This window comes from Larus michahellis, chromosome 6 (genome assembly GCF_964199755.1).
Source record: "Larus michahellis chromosome 6, bLarMic1.1, whole genome shotgun sequence".
Classification (NCBI taxonomy): Eukaryota; Metazoa; Chordata; class Aves; order Charadriiformes; family Laridae; genus Larus; species Larus michahellis.
In genome coordinates, this window is record NC_133901.1 from 36,812,997 (window position 1) to 36,831,594 (window position 18,598).

An 18,598-nucleotide genomic window follows, 5' to 3' on the forward strand; every position below is an offset into this window, starting at 1 on the left:
AACGACTGTGTTTATCCTTTGTGTCGAATTCCTGCCCTATTGACCTATTTCCACTAAAATCCATTGGTCTCCGCACTTACAGATTCCCACTAGCAGGACAGTATTTTGTGATTAAAAAGGTGTTTTATTACGCTTTATATTAAAGGGAGTGTACCAAGATAGCCCTGATGCATAAACTTTACCATGGCAACATGGCATCCTGGAGCATTTAAATGCCTTGCAGCGGAATTTGCTCTATCTCGTGGAGTGTCCTTCAAATCTGGGATTGGGAGAAGTCTCCTGAGGAGTCGGCCGTAAATTACAGAGCAAAGGTGGGAAGTCAAGATGAAAAGAGAGGAATCGTCCAAGGGAGGAGACCAGAGATCTTTGGGTACGGCAGCGAAAAGTTAAATTAAAAAAAAACCAACAAGCCACAACCAAGGCTGCCGCTAATATTTTAAGTAGCCACGCATCAGTTCATTAGGCTGGCTAGCAGTCAATGGGTCATTTCGGATGGAGAGAAGAGAGGGCCAAGGGCAAAAATGGGAGGCATTTGGTCTGAAAGGAAGATGTAAAGGCTCGGTTACTGGGGAGAAAGGTGTTACGGCACTTAGGGCTCCGGGAGAGAGGGGAGATGCAGGCAGCCAGCCGCTCGTGAAGGCCGGGGGGCTCCCAGGAGAGCCGGACCTGGAGGCTTTGACCATCCCGCGATGGAGCCACCGTGGTTAAACGGGGGATCAGACAGGGATGAGGTGGATGCTGAGCGATGGGAAACAACTTTCTGCAGCAGCAGATGTGCCTTGCAGCTCCCTTCTGGGGAAGTGACGAATGTTGTGTGTGTTTCGCTCATGCTGAGGTATATTGAAAAGTCAGTTGTTGTGGTTTTTTTTTTTTTATTTTGTTTTTGCCTGGGATTAATATAATGTACCTGCAGGGCTTCCTTGCTCCCATCTGGGGCTGGATCAAGGTTTTCTGCACACCGTGAGACGATGCAGGGCGGTGGTGCGGTTGTCCGTATGCCTGTGTATAACCTCCGTGGTCATGACTAATTCATCAGCCTCCTCCGGTGTTGTGCCGGGCTGGCATCAGGTATCCCCGGCTCCACGTACCAACTGCTGTCTTTTGTCTGGCTGACGGAGAGCACATCTGGGACCGTCGCAAGGGCATTCCCTGTGCAGGACATCGGTCCTCTTAGCATCTGCTGGCTGTGAGACTCAAGTGTTGTCTGAAGCCTCTCTGGGTGTCTAATTCCAGAGGAAGGGTGGAGCCGAGGCGGCACAGCCCTCCATGGTGCCCTGTCTGATTCTTCACATGTTAAGGATCAGCACAGGGGCCGAATTTGGCTCGAGTAGAGGAAAACGAGGCAGCTGCATGGGGTCAACACACCTGACAAGAGCATAAAAGCAGGGCGAGTGCCTACAGTACTCACACTAATACTCTGCCTGGCACCAAATATGTCCAGCTAAGAAAATTCCTCGGCTGCATGTGGCTTCTCTGTTATTTGATAGATTTTTTTCTTTCCTTAACCTCCCCAGACTCTCCTTGAAATACGTGTGGACTTCCATCATCCTCAGCATCCTCTGGCAAGGGGCCGCACGGTTAAACTACTGCTTGTCAGGGGAAGAATTACTCGTGAGCTAGGTCCTTCTGCACCTTCCTCTGATTAACCTGGACTGATGTCCCTTAACTCTTGTGTTTTGAAGACGGAGGCTCTGCCCGTCCCAGGGACGCGGTGCCTTGCGAACGCAGGCGGTTGTTCAGAGGGGAGGGCCTGGGTTCGGCCCTGGTTTCGGCTGTGCTGTTGCGTATTATCCATGACCCAAAAACCCCTTTGAAATTCTTCAGCTGCCTGCAGCGCTCACGGCTTATATGTGCTATTGGAAGGCGAGCACCGTTTTGAGCCCTACTCCGGGGCAGGGGAGAGGAAGAGAGGAGGAAGGAGTTTCAGCCATCACCCTTTAAAGCATACGGAGGTGATGCACAGGCTTCTCAGAGCCCGCTGCAGCCCGTGCCCAGGTTGAAGCCCCTGGCCTGGCTGTAAAACCTCTCTTCCCAGCGCCATTCCTGCAGGCTGGCAGGGGGAAAGAGGCTTGTGTCCCCCTGCTCCCCTCTCTGCTTTACCATTTGGCATCAGCTGTACCGGCTGCCTGCGCTCATGCTGCCTGTTCTCTCTCCCAGGTAACACCAACAGCATCTTTGCGCTGGACTACATCAGTGGAGCCTTAACCTTGAATGGGCCGCTGGACCGGGAGAACCCCTTCTATAGCGCTGGATTCATCCTCACGGTGAAGGTGAGAAGCTCCTCTGTCTGCGAGACACACCAGCAGAGCCAGATGGGGAGGTCACCCTGCTTGGGGATGACTCCTTCCAGGTGGAGGCACAAAGCTGGGACGTGTTCCTGTGGGCATCCAGAGATGTGATCTGCTGTTCCCCAGCCAGATGTTTAACACAGCCCCCTTGCGCGGTGGTCCAAAGCATGGTTGCCTCTATAGGGATGTATAAGGTCGTTTTTGGTGCCCTGCCTGGCCTCCAACTAGATCTCCCTGCGGTTGTATCTGCTGGCAGCCCTGGGATTGCAAATAGCACAACACCCCTACATTTGGGCACCTGAATTGTGTCCACTTGTGCCTATTTCCCACATTTCCCCCTCAAAACAACAGAAAAACAGGTATGTTTTGTCACGTCAGCAGGCAGCGGTGTAACAGGGCATCTTCTGCATCTGCCCCGCGCAGGCAGGCACGGGGAGGGAGGGGAGGGATGCTCAAAGTTGTCTCGTCAAGAAAAGGCACTGGAGCGTGATCTTCCGGCCCCACCAGCCCCACCTGAGAGCGGCTCCCTGGCTCCACTCACAACCGCTGTAATTAAAATCAATACCAAGCTGGGCAGCTAGTTGGAAACACATTTAGAAGTATAGATTCTGCTGGGCTGGGGTGGGGAAAAATCAGCGTTGTAGGAAGGGTCATTGATTGGGAGGGCAGCAGCATCGCCTTCTCCTTTTGGCAAGTGCAATGCTTTGTCAGGGGGAAAGGGGGGGGTGACACAAAGGGACAAGAAACTGCCCCTCGTGGTCCCAGGCACAGGTCATACGGTGGGGCTTTACGCATGGGCAAGAATTCCCCATCCACCCCTACCGCCCCTAGGTTTGGGCTTTTATAGTTCAAACTCAGTAGAAATCAAGAGAGGGAGGATTGTCTGTTTTTAATAGGGACAAAAATATCTCTTTGATCTTGGAAAGGTTTGTGAACCTGAAAACTTGCCTGTTTTCCTGCCTGCATGATAATGGAGTTCCAACTGCGTTCTCTTGATCCGACAGATTATTTTTTTTTTCCAATTTATTTCCTCTCCCCACAAACTTTGCATCCTCCCGCAAATGCCAACTCTCTGTGGCCCACATCCCCAGGACCCAAAATGTTCCCTGCTGCTCTCGTCCTGGAGCGTGCACTGAAAATACAGCTGGGTGGCTCCTTGTTCGGATCAGCCTGTTCTGCTGGTGTGTGCAGAAGCGGTGAATAGCAATGAGCCACGCGGGTCGTGTTTAGCGTTGCTTTTCTGTGCCCACAGCAAAGCAAGATTATCCAAAGGACGAGAGGAGGGACTCTGCTTGAAAAGGCTGTTTCACAAGTCTTGCTTCTCTGGCAATAAAATCCACACTCTTCCCTTTTGGGAAAGCAGAATTAAAGTCCTTCTTGAGACAGAGGTGCGATATGGAGCCATGACTCAGCTCTGTATTTAGACACATGTTGCCAAACCTATTTTAAGGTCTAAATCCTGTTTTTCTCTGTTGCCCTAGTTTTCTGTCCTTTCCGTAGTACTATGGTGGTTAGCTGCCTGCTCCTGGTCCCACCTCAGGAGATGGCACGGGAGGAAGTAGGAGTTCTCTTTGCTCCATCGTGGCTGCCCTTGTTAGAATACAATCACAGAATCGCCTGGGTTGGAAGGGACCTTTCAGATCATGGAGTCCAACCATCAACCCAACTCTGCCGAAAACCATCACCAAACCATATCTCTAAGCACCATGTGTACCCGTCTTTTAAATCCCTCCAGGGATGGTGCCTCAGTCACTTCCCTGGGCAGCCTGTTCCAATGCTTGATAAAACTTTTGGCGAAGAAATTTTTTGTAATATCCATCCTAAACCTCCCCTGGTGCAACTTGAGGCCGTTTCCTCTTGTCCCATCGCCTGTTCCCTGGGAGAAGAGACCAACCCCACCCAGCTACCCCCTCCTTTCAGGGAGCTGTAGAGAGCGAGAAGGTCTCCCCTCAGCCTCCTTTTCTCCAGGCTGAACACCCCCAGCTCCCTCAGCCACTCCTCACAAGACTTGTGTTCCAAACAAGAGGACTGTCCCCCACAATTTTTTGGTTTAGATGCTTGCGGTAGGGAAATCGCCTACTCATCCCCTGCCACGACTGTGAGTCCCGACAACCTGTTGCACAACAGGGACAAGTGAGAACTTGGCCACAGCCACCCCAGGGGAAACGTTAAACCTCTGGGAAGGGAGCAGGTTTGCAAGAGTGCTGTGGACCTCAAGGGTGGTTAATGGAAGAGCTGGGTCAACGTCTGAGCATGTCAGTGGGTCAGCGGTATGGAAAGGTGCTCAAGGTTAAGGGGCGACAGCAGAACCAAATGAGCATCCTTCCTCGGCCAAGCGGAGGAAGCAAAAGCTGCAAGAGCCTCTAATCGCAGCATGCAGACTTTTATATTTATTCTTTGAAAAATAAAGGCTGCCCTGTTGTTTTCTCTCCTTGCCAGGCCACAGAGCTGAACGATGACCGCACACCCTCCAACGCCACCGTCACCACCACCTTCAACATCCTAGTCATTGACATCAATGACAACGCGCCCGAGTTCAACAGCTCGGAGTACAGCGTGGCCATCCCGGAGCTGGCCCAGGTGGGCTTTGCCCTTCCCCTCTTCATCCAGGTGCAGGACAAAGACGAGGTGAGGTACCCCTTGCCGCGGGCACGCCTGTCTATCCTGTGTAGGGTCGCAATGTTTTGGGGGGATGCAGGGAAGGATAAGTCACTGATTAACCTGTGATGAGGTGCATGGCTACATCCTGATAGCCCTTTTTTCCGCTCTTACTGCTCAGTCACCAGAGCGCAGACGTGGCGTGTGCTTTAGTGCAGTGAGGATTGCACGGTCCCCCGGGACCCAGAAAATAGGATTGTGTGGGAAGCTGATCCTTGCTCCCTTCCAAGGGCTCTTGTCAGGCAGTCCTTGGCCAGTCTGTTGTAGAAAGGGAGGATGTTTTCTGCTGGGCTCCCAGAGAACCTGCCAGGGAGGACAAAGAAAGGAGCTCGGGGCTCTCCGCCCCCCGGCGGGAATGTGTCGAGGAGGAGGTACGAGATACCCGCGAGCGTGGGGCTGGAGGGAGCGTGGAGGGACTGGGATACCAGCTCATCATTGCAAACGAGCTGGAAGCATTGGAGGCTTGTTCCTCCCTCACGTTAACAGAGCTCCTATTTATTACACGCGGGTCCATGCCACGTAGGGATTGCAGCATGTTTTCCAGCCCTGGGCTTACAGCTCTCAATTAGTCTGATTATTTGACTTGTGCAGTTCACGTCTGGCTGCTTCTGAGTGCCCGTACCTCCAACCCTGCCACACTGCTTGGTGTCTGCTTCAAACAAGTGCTGACACCTCATGGTGAACTTTCCAAAATCCCTCGGAAAGGCTCTGGCTACGGGCTCCTGCCGTCCCTATTCCCCTTGAAGCTGAGCAAGAGAGGAGGGGAGGGGGTTTGTTAGAATAAATGGCATCGTCAGGATGTTTTCCTGATGCCTTGGGGTAAAACGATGTGATGACACCGAGGAATACGGAACGGAACATCTCTCCTCAACCCCAAAATCCCAGCAGGCTGGTTAAAACGTGTGTCTTCTAAGATGCCTTTGCTGGCTGAAATGATGGATCTGCTTTTCCCCAGCCCTGGGTGGAGCTCACCGCGTTTCATAAAGCCGCCCAGAAATCCCATTTTTTTTCATGTGAAGTGATTATGACACAGAACTAATAATCTACTTGTGACATGATGTCACCATCCGAGAGTTTATGAGTTCAGCCTGAAGAGGTGCAGATGAGCTATTAAGCAGATAAAGAGACTGTTTTTTCTTGAAAATGTCAATTGCTAATAAAGAAGATATGGATATGACAGATGCTTAGGATAGTTTCTGAATAGAGCCGCTGTCGTGCTTTCTGAGAGATGTCAGCAGATCCATTCTTGAAGGGCATTGTAACACTTCTGTTTGTGCCAGAAGGATGAAGGATCTGTCATTATTTCTGGTTAAAAGCTCATTTTACTGGAGTGACTCCCATTCAAGAATTCACTTTTCAGCCTTGCTAATTTTAAAATGGGAGAATAAAAAATAGCCTTGCCTTTCCCGCTCGCGCCAGCAAAAAATAGACTCATTCTTTTGGTGAATTTCTTTAACTTCCTGAGATTTCCCCAAAAGAATTGGCTGAGATTTTTAAAACTGCTGAGAGAGGACCTCCTCTGCTAAGGGAGTCTGAGGGAGTTTTACTGTACATGTCTTTGGAGACCATCATATTAGTATGAATTGCTTTGCCTGTAGCATTATTTTCACTGATAAGAAGCACAGGAGAGCTGATGTCTCGGAATATCTGGAGAGAGGAAAGTTATAAGCAATTGGGGGTTATTTTCTGCATTATTCCGTGGTGGATCTTTCTTATTTCCCCTCGTGAATGCTTGCAACTGGATTAACCATCAAGGTAGTGTTTTGGGGGTAAAAAATTGGGGGAGGATACCCAGGTAGTGAGAAAGATGTCTATGAGATAGAAGTGGGACTGCTTCTGCAGCCAGGCAATGTATTTATAGAAGGCCCAAGACCCCCAAACTTTCAGTAAAAAACTTTGGGAAAGGGGGAGATAGTTGCCCGATGGTTATTTTGGATGCTCAAGTACCTTATGAGAGTTGCAAGGCTTTTACAAACCAGCTGGATTTGGGGTAGCCGAGATGGCGCCGGGCCCTCTGCGGGTGGAGGGATGGGACAGTGAGGATGGAGGTCTTCAGGCAGGGAGGTGACTGAGGACGTGGCTGACAGAAGCTATTTCACCAACACGGCCTTCACGCTGCAGATGACACAATTCATTTGTGTAAGGGGCAAAGGAAAACAAGAAGAGAATTATACACATCTCCGGGGAGAGCAGCTAGATGAATAAATGAGAGCAGATGGGTAGAGACACATGAAATCAAAGCTTGAGTCTTGGGGAAGATCATTTTGCTCGAGTTTTGTCTTCTGCCTCCCAACCCGTGTCCTGGGAGAGCCCCTTGGCAGGTTGGTTTCTTTCCAAGCCATCCAGCCGCTTCTGCCCCTCCGGAAAAATGTGATGCTGTTCCCTCAGCCCTCATGCTTGTTGAGGTCCTACTTGGATGGAGCAGCCCACGCCTGAACCTTGCCTCACACAGGGGTCCCATGTGGGTTTTTGGGTGGCTTTGGGGAACCTGCCTGTCCTGGCACCCCGGTTGTGTCTTTGTAGAGCCGGAGGAAGGGTTGTTGCGTGGGGCTGGCCCTTAAAACACACTGCGTGGGCTACCAAGGCCATTAAACAAGAAGGTGTTTTGTATCCAGGCCCACGCGGCCTTTTTAAATGGTGAGGCTTTTTGGCCTTCCTTTCTTCTGGTGTGTTTTGCACAAACTTAAATGATTGCTTTTTGAAGGAGTTAGATTAAACGATTCAGCAAAGCACTTAAAAATGTATTTACATTGCACACAAGACCGAGCTTGAAAGCACGCGCTTGATTTTTACCTCTGTGTTTAAGTGCCTTTCTGGGGCTAGGCTGGCATTAACGGCTCAGACAAGGTACCCAAGCGGGGTGCCTCCAAGGAGAAACCCCTTCCGCTGCGTTGGGCCCTTGCAAATTCCCGGCTTTTGTCCCTCAGAGGTGGCCCCAGCCTTGCTTGAAGAGAAGCTGGCCAGGGGTGCGGGGTGGGACAGGGAGCATCTCGAGGAGGATGCCCCTGGGTTGGGCTGAGATGACCCCAGACGTGGATTTGGAGTGCAGCCAAGAGGTGTTCCACCTCTTGTGCTGGTTTTTCTTTTCGCATTCTCTATGGCTTGTCGAAAACACTCGAGCACAGGAGAAATCGGTGCCCAGGGTTTTGGACCCGGTCTTCTGTGAACCAAGAAAAAAGCATTAACCTCGGCGTGGCTGAGTTTCTCTCTCTGCCGGATAGCCAGCAAACCACCTTCCCAAAGCCGTTTGAGAGCTGCTTATGAAAATGTGGGGAAGTTGCTCAGTATTTAGGCTGAGACACCACATCTGGACACAGCAGAAGACTGGTGTGCCTGTATTTACACGCATTCCCAGCCCGGGGTTGGATTCTCCTCTCACTCTTGTTGCGATAGATCAGCAGGGATGAGTAAATCCTGCGTGCGAGACGGAAGATTAAAGCCTTGAATTATCCGCTTTTGCAGCAAGGTTCGTTTCCAGGTAGAGAGCAAGAGCCCCCAGCTGTGGAATTAGCTTGCGTTAATTGGGAGGGCTGGGTAGCTTGGGCTCGTCTGCTCCCAGGCTGGCTGAGGCGGGGGACACGGATATCCCTTCTGGACATGCTGGTGTGATACAGCCTGGTGCCCTGATGGAGGATTTTAGGGAGAGGGCAAGGGTTTGGCCATGCAGGAGAAGGAGCAGGGCATCCTTCAGTGCTTCCCGCATTTGAGGTTCCGATCGCTGCAAGATCCACAGAGGTGTATTAAGAGAAACCGCAGTGTATTTTCCCCGGACACGCCGGAGAAACCATCTCTTCTGCCGTGGCTTTCGCTTGATTTTCCTTGACACAGTTGACTGAAGAGGAAGAAAAGGGCAGAGGCTGTATACAGCACGAATATGATGGGCTGACATTTTGAAATAAGTTTGAAACAATTCTCCAAAATAAGCATATTGAGGAAGATAAATGGGGAATTTAAAAAGAGAAAATCCAGTCCATGGGAATACACAGTATTTGTTGCTTAAAGCTCCATCAGAGACTCGCACAGGGATATCGCATGTGCCCATGCGTGTGCAGGTGCAATATATGAATCATTCGTAGCATATATATGCATATGACAGACACGCGCACTATAAATATGATCTACACAGCAAGGAACTGTAAAAGGGGAATTGACGGCGCTCGAGTATTCTCTCCCAAAAGTGCCAGCTGCCAGTCGGGCTGAATTAGATTTCACAGGGGTTTTTGCAATACATGGAATTCACCAGCAAATTACCCTTAAAGAGGGAAAATCAATCATTTGGAGCAGAGATAAGCTGAAGGCGAGGCAGCCTCGGATTGATCCCGTCTGTGCAGGCGTGTGTGGAATTCAGCAGATAACCTGGGGAGAGCGGGGAAGGAGAAAACTCCTCCGCGAGGGGGGCAGCGGGCGAGGGCTGACGCTTGGGATGGACAGAAGGACTGGAGAAACCGTCTGCCAGCGTGGGGAGGAGAACGGGAAAGGCCGGGGAGCGTTTGTGCATCCCCAGTGAGGTCCGTAGGGCCGCAGGGGACCAGTGGCCGTGCCCAGGGAGCGCTGGAATGGGTGGTTGGTGGTGTCATGCGATGGGTGCCGGCGGGGGCGATGGGTGCCTGGAGGCCGAGGTGGCCCAGCTGGGCGGCAGAAGAGGGGCAGCAGTGCTGGAGGGGCTGTTCGGAGCACTCCTGTTAAAATGCCTTGAAGTGGGTGGAAAGAATAACCCTCTTCATATTTTCAAAGGAAAGATTAAGCATTATTTGTCTCTGACTAGCTAGAACCAGGCATAAGGTATCCAAGCTGTACAAAGAGGCACTAATTGCTTTTTTTTTTAAAAAAAAAAAAAAAAAAAAGGAAAAAACAACACAACCCTTTTTGTTTTTTTTTTCTCTTCCTCCTCCACCACTCCTGATCTCTGAGCACTTTCCTTTCTTTGCAAACTTGCCAGAAGGAGGGATATTAAACCCTCCTCAGCTTTTTGTAGGTAATAGCCCGTGTGTAGAAAGTGGCTGGGAGGAAAGCTGGAGTTACGCTGGATTTTGTGCTTTGGAAAGGCAGGGCTCTCCATTTTGGAAAAGCAAGCTGCAGCCGAGCTAGGGTGGAGGGAATTGAAGGGAGCCCTGTACTAAGTCAGCACGAAGAGGAGAAACCTGAGGATCGCAGGCTTTTTCCAAAATCTAGCTCACTTTGTGCTGGAAATGCTTGCAGACCACCAACCTACCTCTGCACCTCAGTGATTTCAGGGAGTGGTGTGGTTGAGAAAGTGTTGTTTGCTTGTCTAGGGGTTTGGGGTTTAGTTCACTTTGAGTATTTGTGTAGCCATCGGTAAGTGATGCTAAATACTTCCTTTGAGTGGTGGAAGGTTGAATAATTTCTGAAGCATTTCCACGTGCACTCCCATGAGGAAGGGGCTGGGTGGGGGCAGGAGTGATGGAACAAGCCAGTGGGCAATGTTGGGTGAAAAAGCAGGGATAAAGCTTAGGGTCCATCCTCTGCCAAAGCTGGAACAGCTGATGTGGCTGCTTCTGGCCTCCTGGTGTGAGAAGGCATTCCCTGACTCGTGGTGGACCATGCCCTGGGACCGAGTCTGGCAGGTTTTGGCCATGAGCGGGTCCCACATGGTGCCCGGGACCTCTGGGAGGGACACACGTCCCCACCTCCTGCCATCTCGCAGCCTCATGCCTGAGCTTCTGCCCTTGCCCACTGGTCCCCGCTGCACTATCTGTGCCCAGGGACGGTCTCCCCTTTGCTCCAGCCCCCTGGAATTTAAAAGGTGTATTGGGCATGTGGGGCTGGCAAACAGGTCCCTCACAAATTGTTCAAATGTGAAGCACCGGGGGTAGATCAGTCAGCAGTCGCTTTTCCGGAGGTCGGGTACCGGCATGAGGTTGATGCCGGCATTGTGGCAGCAGGGACACGGTGCGGCTCCTATTACATGCTCTGAGGAATACGCACACGAAGAACAAAGTAATAATTATGCCCAACTGCAGCTACAATTGTCTTTTAGCTGAATTGACATGAAATTTCCATCAGTTGCGGCGCCAGCTACGGCTGGGAGGAGGTTTGATTGCTAGGAAGGAGGCAGCGGGCAGCAGCCTCCAGCCACGGCAAGCGGTGGCCCCGTGGGCTGGCCGGGGATGGGACGAGGTGGGAAACATGTGCCCGTGTCCCGGCTTTGTGAAATAAAGAAATTCCCTCCGAAGCCTGTTTAACAAATGGCTTAATTTGTTTCAGATGGAGGGTGCATGCGGACGGGTCTAGTATTGGAGGGTTGCTAAGGTTTGGCAGGCTGCTCAGTAATTTTGTGCCTCGAAAAGAAGAAAAAGAAGAAAAATTTGGTTTTAGCATTGGGAAAAAACTCGAGCTATACGGGAGCTGGTGGGCAAGGGGTCGGGGGGGGTGTGAAACGAGCAGGTAAAGCAGGTCATGGACCGTTAGCGCGCCCGTGCATCCCATACTCATCCTCAGCACCGCAGAGACGATGCTGACAGAGCCGGCTCATCCCTGACCCCCACCACTGCACCCCGGGACCTTTGCGAGCCCGGGGAGATGTCGCTTGTTTTTCTTCTTTGCGCATATGTTTTCAGCTCCGTTGTTTGCTCTGGGTGGCAGGAGCAGGTAGGAATGGGGGGAGGAAAAATGTAAGAAGCTTCCCGTGGCTTTCTCCGGAGCGGGGGGTACTCGCTGTGAGCCGGGCTGAGCCAGCCCCTTCTGCTGGGCAGCTGATAACAATTTGAATATTCAGATTTGCTTTCAGCCATCCGCGGGGGGCTCGCAGGCTCCGGGAACTAGGAGCAAGGAAAGCAGCATGGGGGCAGAAACAAAAAAAAAAATAAAATAGCTGAATAAACATATAAATGGCAACTCGCGGCAGCCCTCCTTAGAGGGAGACGTATTCCCCTTCTCCAGACCTCACATGGGGGGACTGAGGGACTCGAGAGGCTGCTAATTAGGGATGGCGGGTATCTGGAGGCTGATCTGCTTCCCCAGCTGGAGGGGAATTAATCCACCCGGCTCTCTTCCCACAAAATACTTGGGTTTCTTTTGATGTTTCGACTTTTATCTCATGCCTCCAACAAACTCACTCCTCTCCGGCTTCCATGAAAATCCCTCGCATCTCGCCACCACGAAAGGTGCTTTTGTGTACTGTGGGGAGGGCACCAGGCCCTGGGAGAGACACCAAGGGCTCAGCAGCGGAGCTGGGCAGAAATTCCTCAATGAAATGGCTTTGTGTTGCCGGTGGAAAGTGGTCGTTCACTATAAATTGGCGTCTTAAGGATAGGGTACGAAATAACAGCCTGGGGAGTGATGCGTCCTTCTGCCCTTCTCTGTACCCTTTGCTCCCTCCCTCCTGGGCTGTGTACCGGTGTCGGGGAGCATCCCTCACTCGTGCTGGAGTTGGCACTTCCCAGTTTGCCAGCAAAGCAGCTTTTGGAAGGGGCTAATTCTGCCCCGAGAGGGGTCCCTTTTATTCCCACTGTCCATCACCCACCAGATGAGCATTGCCGGACTCCTGGGGTGATGGGTGCTCTCAGGGGGCTCGCTCGTGTGGCTCCATGGGTGCCCTCAGGGCTTGTTCCTGCCCTGTGGCTCCTCCAGAGATGCTCAGATTGCCCCCCAGCTCCACCGGCTGCTGGGGAATGCAGGAAGGAGGAGGGCAAGCAGGGATTCTGCTCGTGTGGCCGGCTCTCGGCAGTCACGCTTAGCCAGCTTTTGCTATTAGTGCCCCTTCGTGCATTTAATTGGTCCCTTTTTCTGATAGGAGGGAGGTCATTCGGGGAAAATTGGAAATTCGGCTCTGGCAGCTTCTGAACTTGCTTTTCACGTGCTCTGCTGGACCGTGCTTTGCCAAAGGGGCATCGTGCCCAGAGCGAGGGTCCTGCAACGTTGCTGCGGGCATGTCGGTGGTCCTGCTGGTTTGCCGGCCAGGGCTTGGGCGAGGAGGAGTTTTCCAGTTCCCAGTTTGAGCTGTCTTTCTGGAAAGACCCCCCCTGTTTGGGAGAGGCACTCAGCGTGTGATAGATACCCTGGGCCGTGCGTGGGTCTCGAAACAGTAAAATGGATTTTTCCCTCCAGCCATGTGCGGCGCGGGTTTATCCCAGGGATGCACATGGGCTTTGTACAAAACGGGTGCACATGAAAAGAAGATTTAGAGAAATCGTATGCATTGTACACCCAGTAAGTGTAATAGAACACAACAAAGAGTGCTTAAGGTTGGTGCCGAACCCTGTGATTCAGTTAACCAAACCCAAGCAGAGAAAGGCTCCCCTGCGTCTCTGGTAATTGCATTTTTACATGTCTGAAGGCGAAGAACTGCTGGTGCCGGCAGGTTTGTGCCCGACGCACAGGCTTTGCAGCCGGGTTGTTGCCTCTGCCCTGTGCTCCCCCTCCAGCTGGTCCATGGTGACCGCAGCCTGACCCAGCGGCTGCGCCTGGTCCTTCCTCCTTTGTCACTGTCAACCTTCCTCTCTCCCTTCCCAGGGACCCAACAGTGTTTTCGAGGTTTACCTGGTGGGCAACAACTCCAACCACTTCATCATCTCACCGACCTCCATCCAGGGGAAGGCAGACATCCGTGTCCGCGTGGCGGTGCCGCTGGACTTTGAGACCATTCCTCGCTACGAATTTTCGGTACGGGTACTATTGGGGCAGGAGGAATAAGCCAACAACCCCTGTGCTCTATGGGACATCCGTATTTTTAAGAGTGACCATTAACCAGTGACCGTTAGTCTCTCTAATCCAGAGTATTGCAATATGACCAAAAAAATGGAAATAATAATAAAGAAAAGAAGGAGGTGGGTGGCCTTCTCTCTCTTTCCAGCATCCAAAGGCTCAGCTGTAAGAGCTTAAGCAGAGCGTGCTCCCCTTTGCTATGTCACAAGGCCATAAAAGCTTTATAGAGCATAAAACTTTGTTTTAAGTTCCCCTATCAGGCACCAAAGCTCTCCCCAGCCTCCTGCTCCAGCTTTGTCCTGCTCTCTGCCTGAGCTGTAAATTCTTAAGGAAGGCAAAGCAGGCTCATGCCACACACCCGCAGTGTTAATCCTGGCAGAGGGGCTTCCATGCAGCTCCTCTTCCATGGGCAAAAGCCTTTCTACCCTTGCTGCGGGCCACGGTGGGGTGGCAGGTTCCCCAGTTTGACAGGCAGAGGCCGGGGCTGCTGAGGGGAGGTGGTGCAGGGTGTTCGGTGCACCCAAGGGCTGAGGTCACCCAGAGCTGAGCAGCTCCCAGGGGAGAGGGAAGGGGCTTTTCTCTATTTTTTTGAGTAACTATGCTTTGGTGGGTAGCATTGAGTTGGCTCCTCTGGTGAGGGAGCTCACGAGAGCATTGTTTTTTCCATTGAAGAATTAGGTGACTCTACCAAACTTCGCAAACAGTGTCTCCAACCCTCCCCTTCACTTCTCTGTCCAGCTCTTTGCAAACGAGAGTGTCCCGGACCACGTCGGCTTTGCACGCGTGAAGATCAGCCTCATCAACGAGAATGACAACCGCCCCATCTTCAGCAAGGCCCTGTACAATATCAGCCTCTTTGAGAATGCAACCGTGGGCACCACCGTCCTCCAGGTCCACGTGAGTAGCAGCATCCTGCGTCTCTTTGCCAAGTCCTTGGCTCTGCAGTGCCCGTCACCAAGGGGTGGGCTGGGGAAGCGTGGTAAGGGAGCAGCGGGAGAGGCTGGCGGTGGGGTGGGTTGTATTCCTCCCATGGACTTTTGGAGCAGATGCCTTGGCCTTTCCTGGTCTGTGGACGAGGTATGTGTGGTTCCCACCAGAGCAGGAGCTCGAGGAGACTCCTGCACTGACAGGTCTCATCTGCAAACAGTGGCTTCTCCTGCAGATACTGATCCTGATACTCATGGTCTTGGCCTCTCCCTCCTCCTTACCGCATGGGATCCACCAAGTATTGCCGTTGTGTACGTGGCGTGTGTCCCATCGCATATTCACTGCCTCTCTCTTACCTTAATTCTTACGGGAAAAGATGCGCTGGTACCTAACAGACTTGGTCGCTTCATCGGTGAGAGTGAACGCCCGATGCTTATCTTTCTGTGTGGGTTTTCTCACTGTTTGGCAGTCTCATCTTCCTCAACCAAGTCGAGGTCAGTTGAGCCAGTGAAAGGGTGAAGGATGGCAAAAGAGGGGAATGACTGCCTTTAGCAGAGCTGGCAGCAGGATGGTTGTGCAGCAGATGGAGGTGGGGACAATAGCGGGGCATTTCTGAAGGGCTCGTCCCTCCTGCCTGGGTTGGTGGAAGCACCCAAAATCCCTGGCGAGAAGGGATTGCCCCTGCTGTCCCAGGACGCAGCCCCTGGCCACCCATCGACACAGGCGTACTGATCCAGAGAATAAAAGCCCTGACAAAAGAGTTGGGTGTAGGCGCCTGTGCCTAAGTGTGTTTACTCTACAAACAGATGGTGTGAAACTGTATAGAGCCCCCGAGCTGTTCCCATCTGACAGTTATTAATATTTCAAGCAGATGTTTAGCTAGTCAGGCCATCAGACACTAAACAATGAGATTGTTACTGCGTCTCCTCTTTCCCCAACTTCCAGCTATGCCAGCATTTCGGAGCGAACACAAAATGCCAGGAGTTGAATCTTCTATGATAAATCAGAATGGATGCAATTAGCGCTGAAATCCAGATTGCCCTCCCAGCTGATCCCAAACTTTTAACAACCCTCGTAAAGTACCAGCTCCTCCTGCTGCTGCCGCTCGCCGTTGGGATGCAGCCCTCTGCTCGCTTCCACGGCACTGCCTGTCTGCGCTGTGCCTCTCCAGCTGTCTCACGTGCCCCAGACAAAAAGTCTGCTTTCCTTGCTCATAAATTCCTCCTTTTCTTTTTTTTTTTCCTTTCTTTTCCACTTGCCTGGGAGCTCTTTATGGATATTCACCCACAGGGATTAGGGATGGGTCTTTGAAGAAAGCCTGGCCAGCTACATGGAGTGATGCTTCTTTGGTGGCCACTGAATGATGTCCTTGGGTAAAGGTATTTTTGTTGGGTCCCCCTGTTCAGGGCTGCAAAATCATAGAATCATAGAATGGTTCGGGTTGGAAGGGACTTAAAGCCCATCCAGTCCACCCCCTGCCCTGGGCATGGACACCTCCCACCAGACCAGGTTGCTCCAAGCCCCGTCCAACCTGGCCTTGAACCCGTCCAGGGATGGGGCAGCCACAGCTTCTCTGGGCCAGGGCCTCCCCACCCTCCAGCAAAGAATTTCTTCCTAATAACTAATCTAAATTTCTCCTAAAGCGTCCCTTTGTGCAAATAAGTGCAGGTTTTGCAGCTGGCTGGAAAGCTGTCACCCTGAAACTGAGCCCCCCTGCTCGGTGGCAACGTGAAGCATCCCCATGTGGCTCTGTCCCCCGGTGAAGGTGCCACCATCCATTAGGGTTGTGTTTCCAAGGGAAGCTGGAGGGCCGTGTGTTTGGGAGAGGTGACGGGTTTCCAGGGTGCTAAGGGCAAATCAGGAGGTTTATGACATCGGGAGGAACAGGCGAACGTGTAGGCTGGGTGAGCAGTCACCAGAAGGTGTCAAGGGGCTTCCCAAGAGCCGTTGCCAGAGGTGGCCAAGCACAGCTGGCAGGGCAGAGGAGCTCCTGCAGCTCCTTCCCGGCAGGAAGCGAGCAGTTAAAACTATGGGGGGCCGAGGCAATGGGAGATTGCTGATCTTCCACCCAGTCCAATGTCCCAGGGAAGGAGGAGATGTTACTCCCAGAAGACCTTGAGCTGGTTGCCCGTCTTCCAGCAAGCGCTTCCTTGCTCTCTCCCCTTTGGCTGTACGTGGTTGGGTGGGTGTAGGCGAGGGGAATCACTCAATCGCATGATGGCAGGGGTTGAAAAAGGGACCTTCAGGGATCATCTAGTCCTAACTCCCTGCCAAAGGCGGGTCACCCAGAGCAGGTTGGACAGGAATGAAGGGGGTTTCCTTCGTGACCCGGGAAGAGCAGCGAGCCTGCCCTCCTGAGCGAGTGCGCTCCTCGCTGCCGCCCTTTCCCCACTGCCCTCTACTTGGCCGGCTGAAAATGAAAAAGGGGGGGGGGGAAGAAAAAAAAAAAGAGCAAGCAGACTTCATTTGCAGTGACAAATGGCCATTCGTCTCTGCAGCATTTCAGCCTCTAATGTCAGTGACAGCAGAGAAACATTGCCTGTTACACGTATAAATCAACTGTAAAACAACCCGAAGTGCAGGCAGCCGGCGGGGACCCGGAGCCTCTGCCTGCTTTCTGCTCTCTGCCTCTTTCCCTTTGCCCGGAGATGCGTGGGGCTCGGATAAGCCACCCTACACCTTCTTGGGCTAATCTTGGTTACTTTCCTGACCCGCCGCAGCCTTATCCCCCATCTAAGATTTTGTTTATCTGCATTTTGTTCTGTATTTTGCATTCCCTCCATCTCCCGGTCCATCCATCCGTCTGTTTAATTCTCTCCGTGAAAGGCATTTATCATATGGGTTCGGGTAGTCATGTGCTTGCACGGGAACATCTGGATAGTCCAGGCTTCACGGGAACGGCTCCTGTTGTGTGCAGGGAGCTGGCAATACACCCGAAGGCAGCCTTCTCTCCTTCCTCTGTGCTCTTGACTTGTGTGAAAAGCCCCTCAGGCCAGAGATTGCTTGTGTGTCTGCTTTTCTGGTGACCAGCGTGAAGGGGTCCTCACTCAAGACAGAGCTTCCAGCTTGCCCTGTAACATAAATCATCGCAGATTGGAGTTAGGCGTGTGTTGCAACCCAACGGCTGAGCAGAGGGGTGGGCAGGCTGCCCTGGGTCTCTGAGTTGTCAGTAGCCTTCCCTCATCCAAACTCCTCTTTTCCCCTGCTCTGAGCCCTGCTGTGCAGGGAAAAGCCGGGCTGGAGAGGCTCGGAGGGTCCCGCATGGCAGCACGCTCCTTCAGCAAGGCTGGGGTGAAGCAGGGAGGTGACCAGAGCTCAGCATGAAGATATGGGCAAGTTCTGCCCCAGCTACCAACAGATATTGAAATATTATTATTTTTTTTTCTGAAACAACTGGCCATGAAGCCTCTTAATAACATAACAGAAAAGGTCAGAGAAAGAATTTCACACTTCTTGAGCAAGCAGGCAGCCGGTATAACTTCATGCCTTCCAGGAATGAGAAGCACCAAGAATATACAGTGTGCCCTAAATTAACTGGGGCTGTGACGCCCCCTGCCAAGTGCTGCCTGGTGGCTTTTGGTGGGTGCTGGCTTTCCCTAGTAGCAGGGAACCGGCTGGAAGGCTGTGCCCTGGGGAGATGCGGTGAACAAAGCTGCTGGCCGCGGCAGAGGGCTCTGGGCTGTGTGTGGTAGGAAGCCCTGAGGGAGGACAGTGCCAGGGTGGATGAATGGCCATTCCTGTGCCGTAGCCTGCAGTGGGATAAGCAAACATCTTCCAAAGCAGGTCCCAGCAACTTGTTTTTTTCCTGGGGTGAGAGGAGCAGGAGAGGGGAGGGCATCTCCAGCCCCGTCTCTCCCACCTGAGAATCTGGAGGAGAGGATGAGCCATGAGACGAGAGACACGTCCACAAGTCTCGGACCAGATGGAGTTAAATCCCTTGCAGAGAGGGACAAATCAATAGGAAGATGAAGGAGGGACAGATAAAAGGGCACGGTCCGTCATCCGCGCCACAATCTAACAGTTTCAGTACGAGCCTTGCAGGAAGCGAGGTCTGGCACAAA

At 52.3% G+C, this 18,598-nt stretch overlaps 1 protein-coding gene across 1 annotated transcript in view; it reads left to right on the top strand.

Moving 5' to 3' along the window:
- The window catches only part of CDH23 (cadherin related 23), a 213,113-nt gene that overhangs the window by 113,978 nt on the left and 80,537 nt on the right, over window positions 1-18,598 (top strand). Inside the window, exons 10-13 of the mRNA XM_074591549.1 lie at window positions 2,158-2,270; window positions 4,728-4,916; window positions 13,419-13,568; window positions 14,349-14,507. Of these exons, the coding sequence (XP_074447650.1) occupies window positions 2,158-2,270; window positions 4,728-4,916; window positions 13,419-13,568; window positions 14,349-14,507 (611 nt within the window). The remainder of the gene's footprint in view (window positions 1-2,157; window positions 2,271-4,727; window positions 4,917-13,418; window positions 13,569-14,348; window positions 14,508-18,598) is intronic.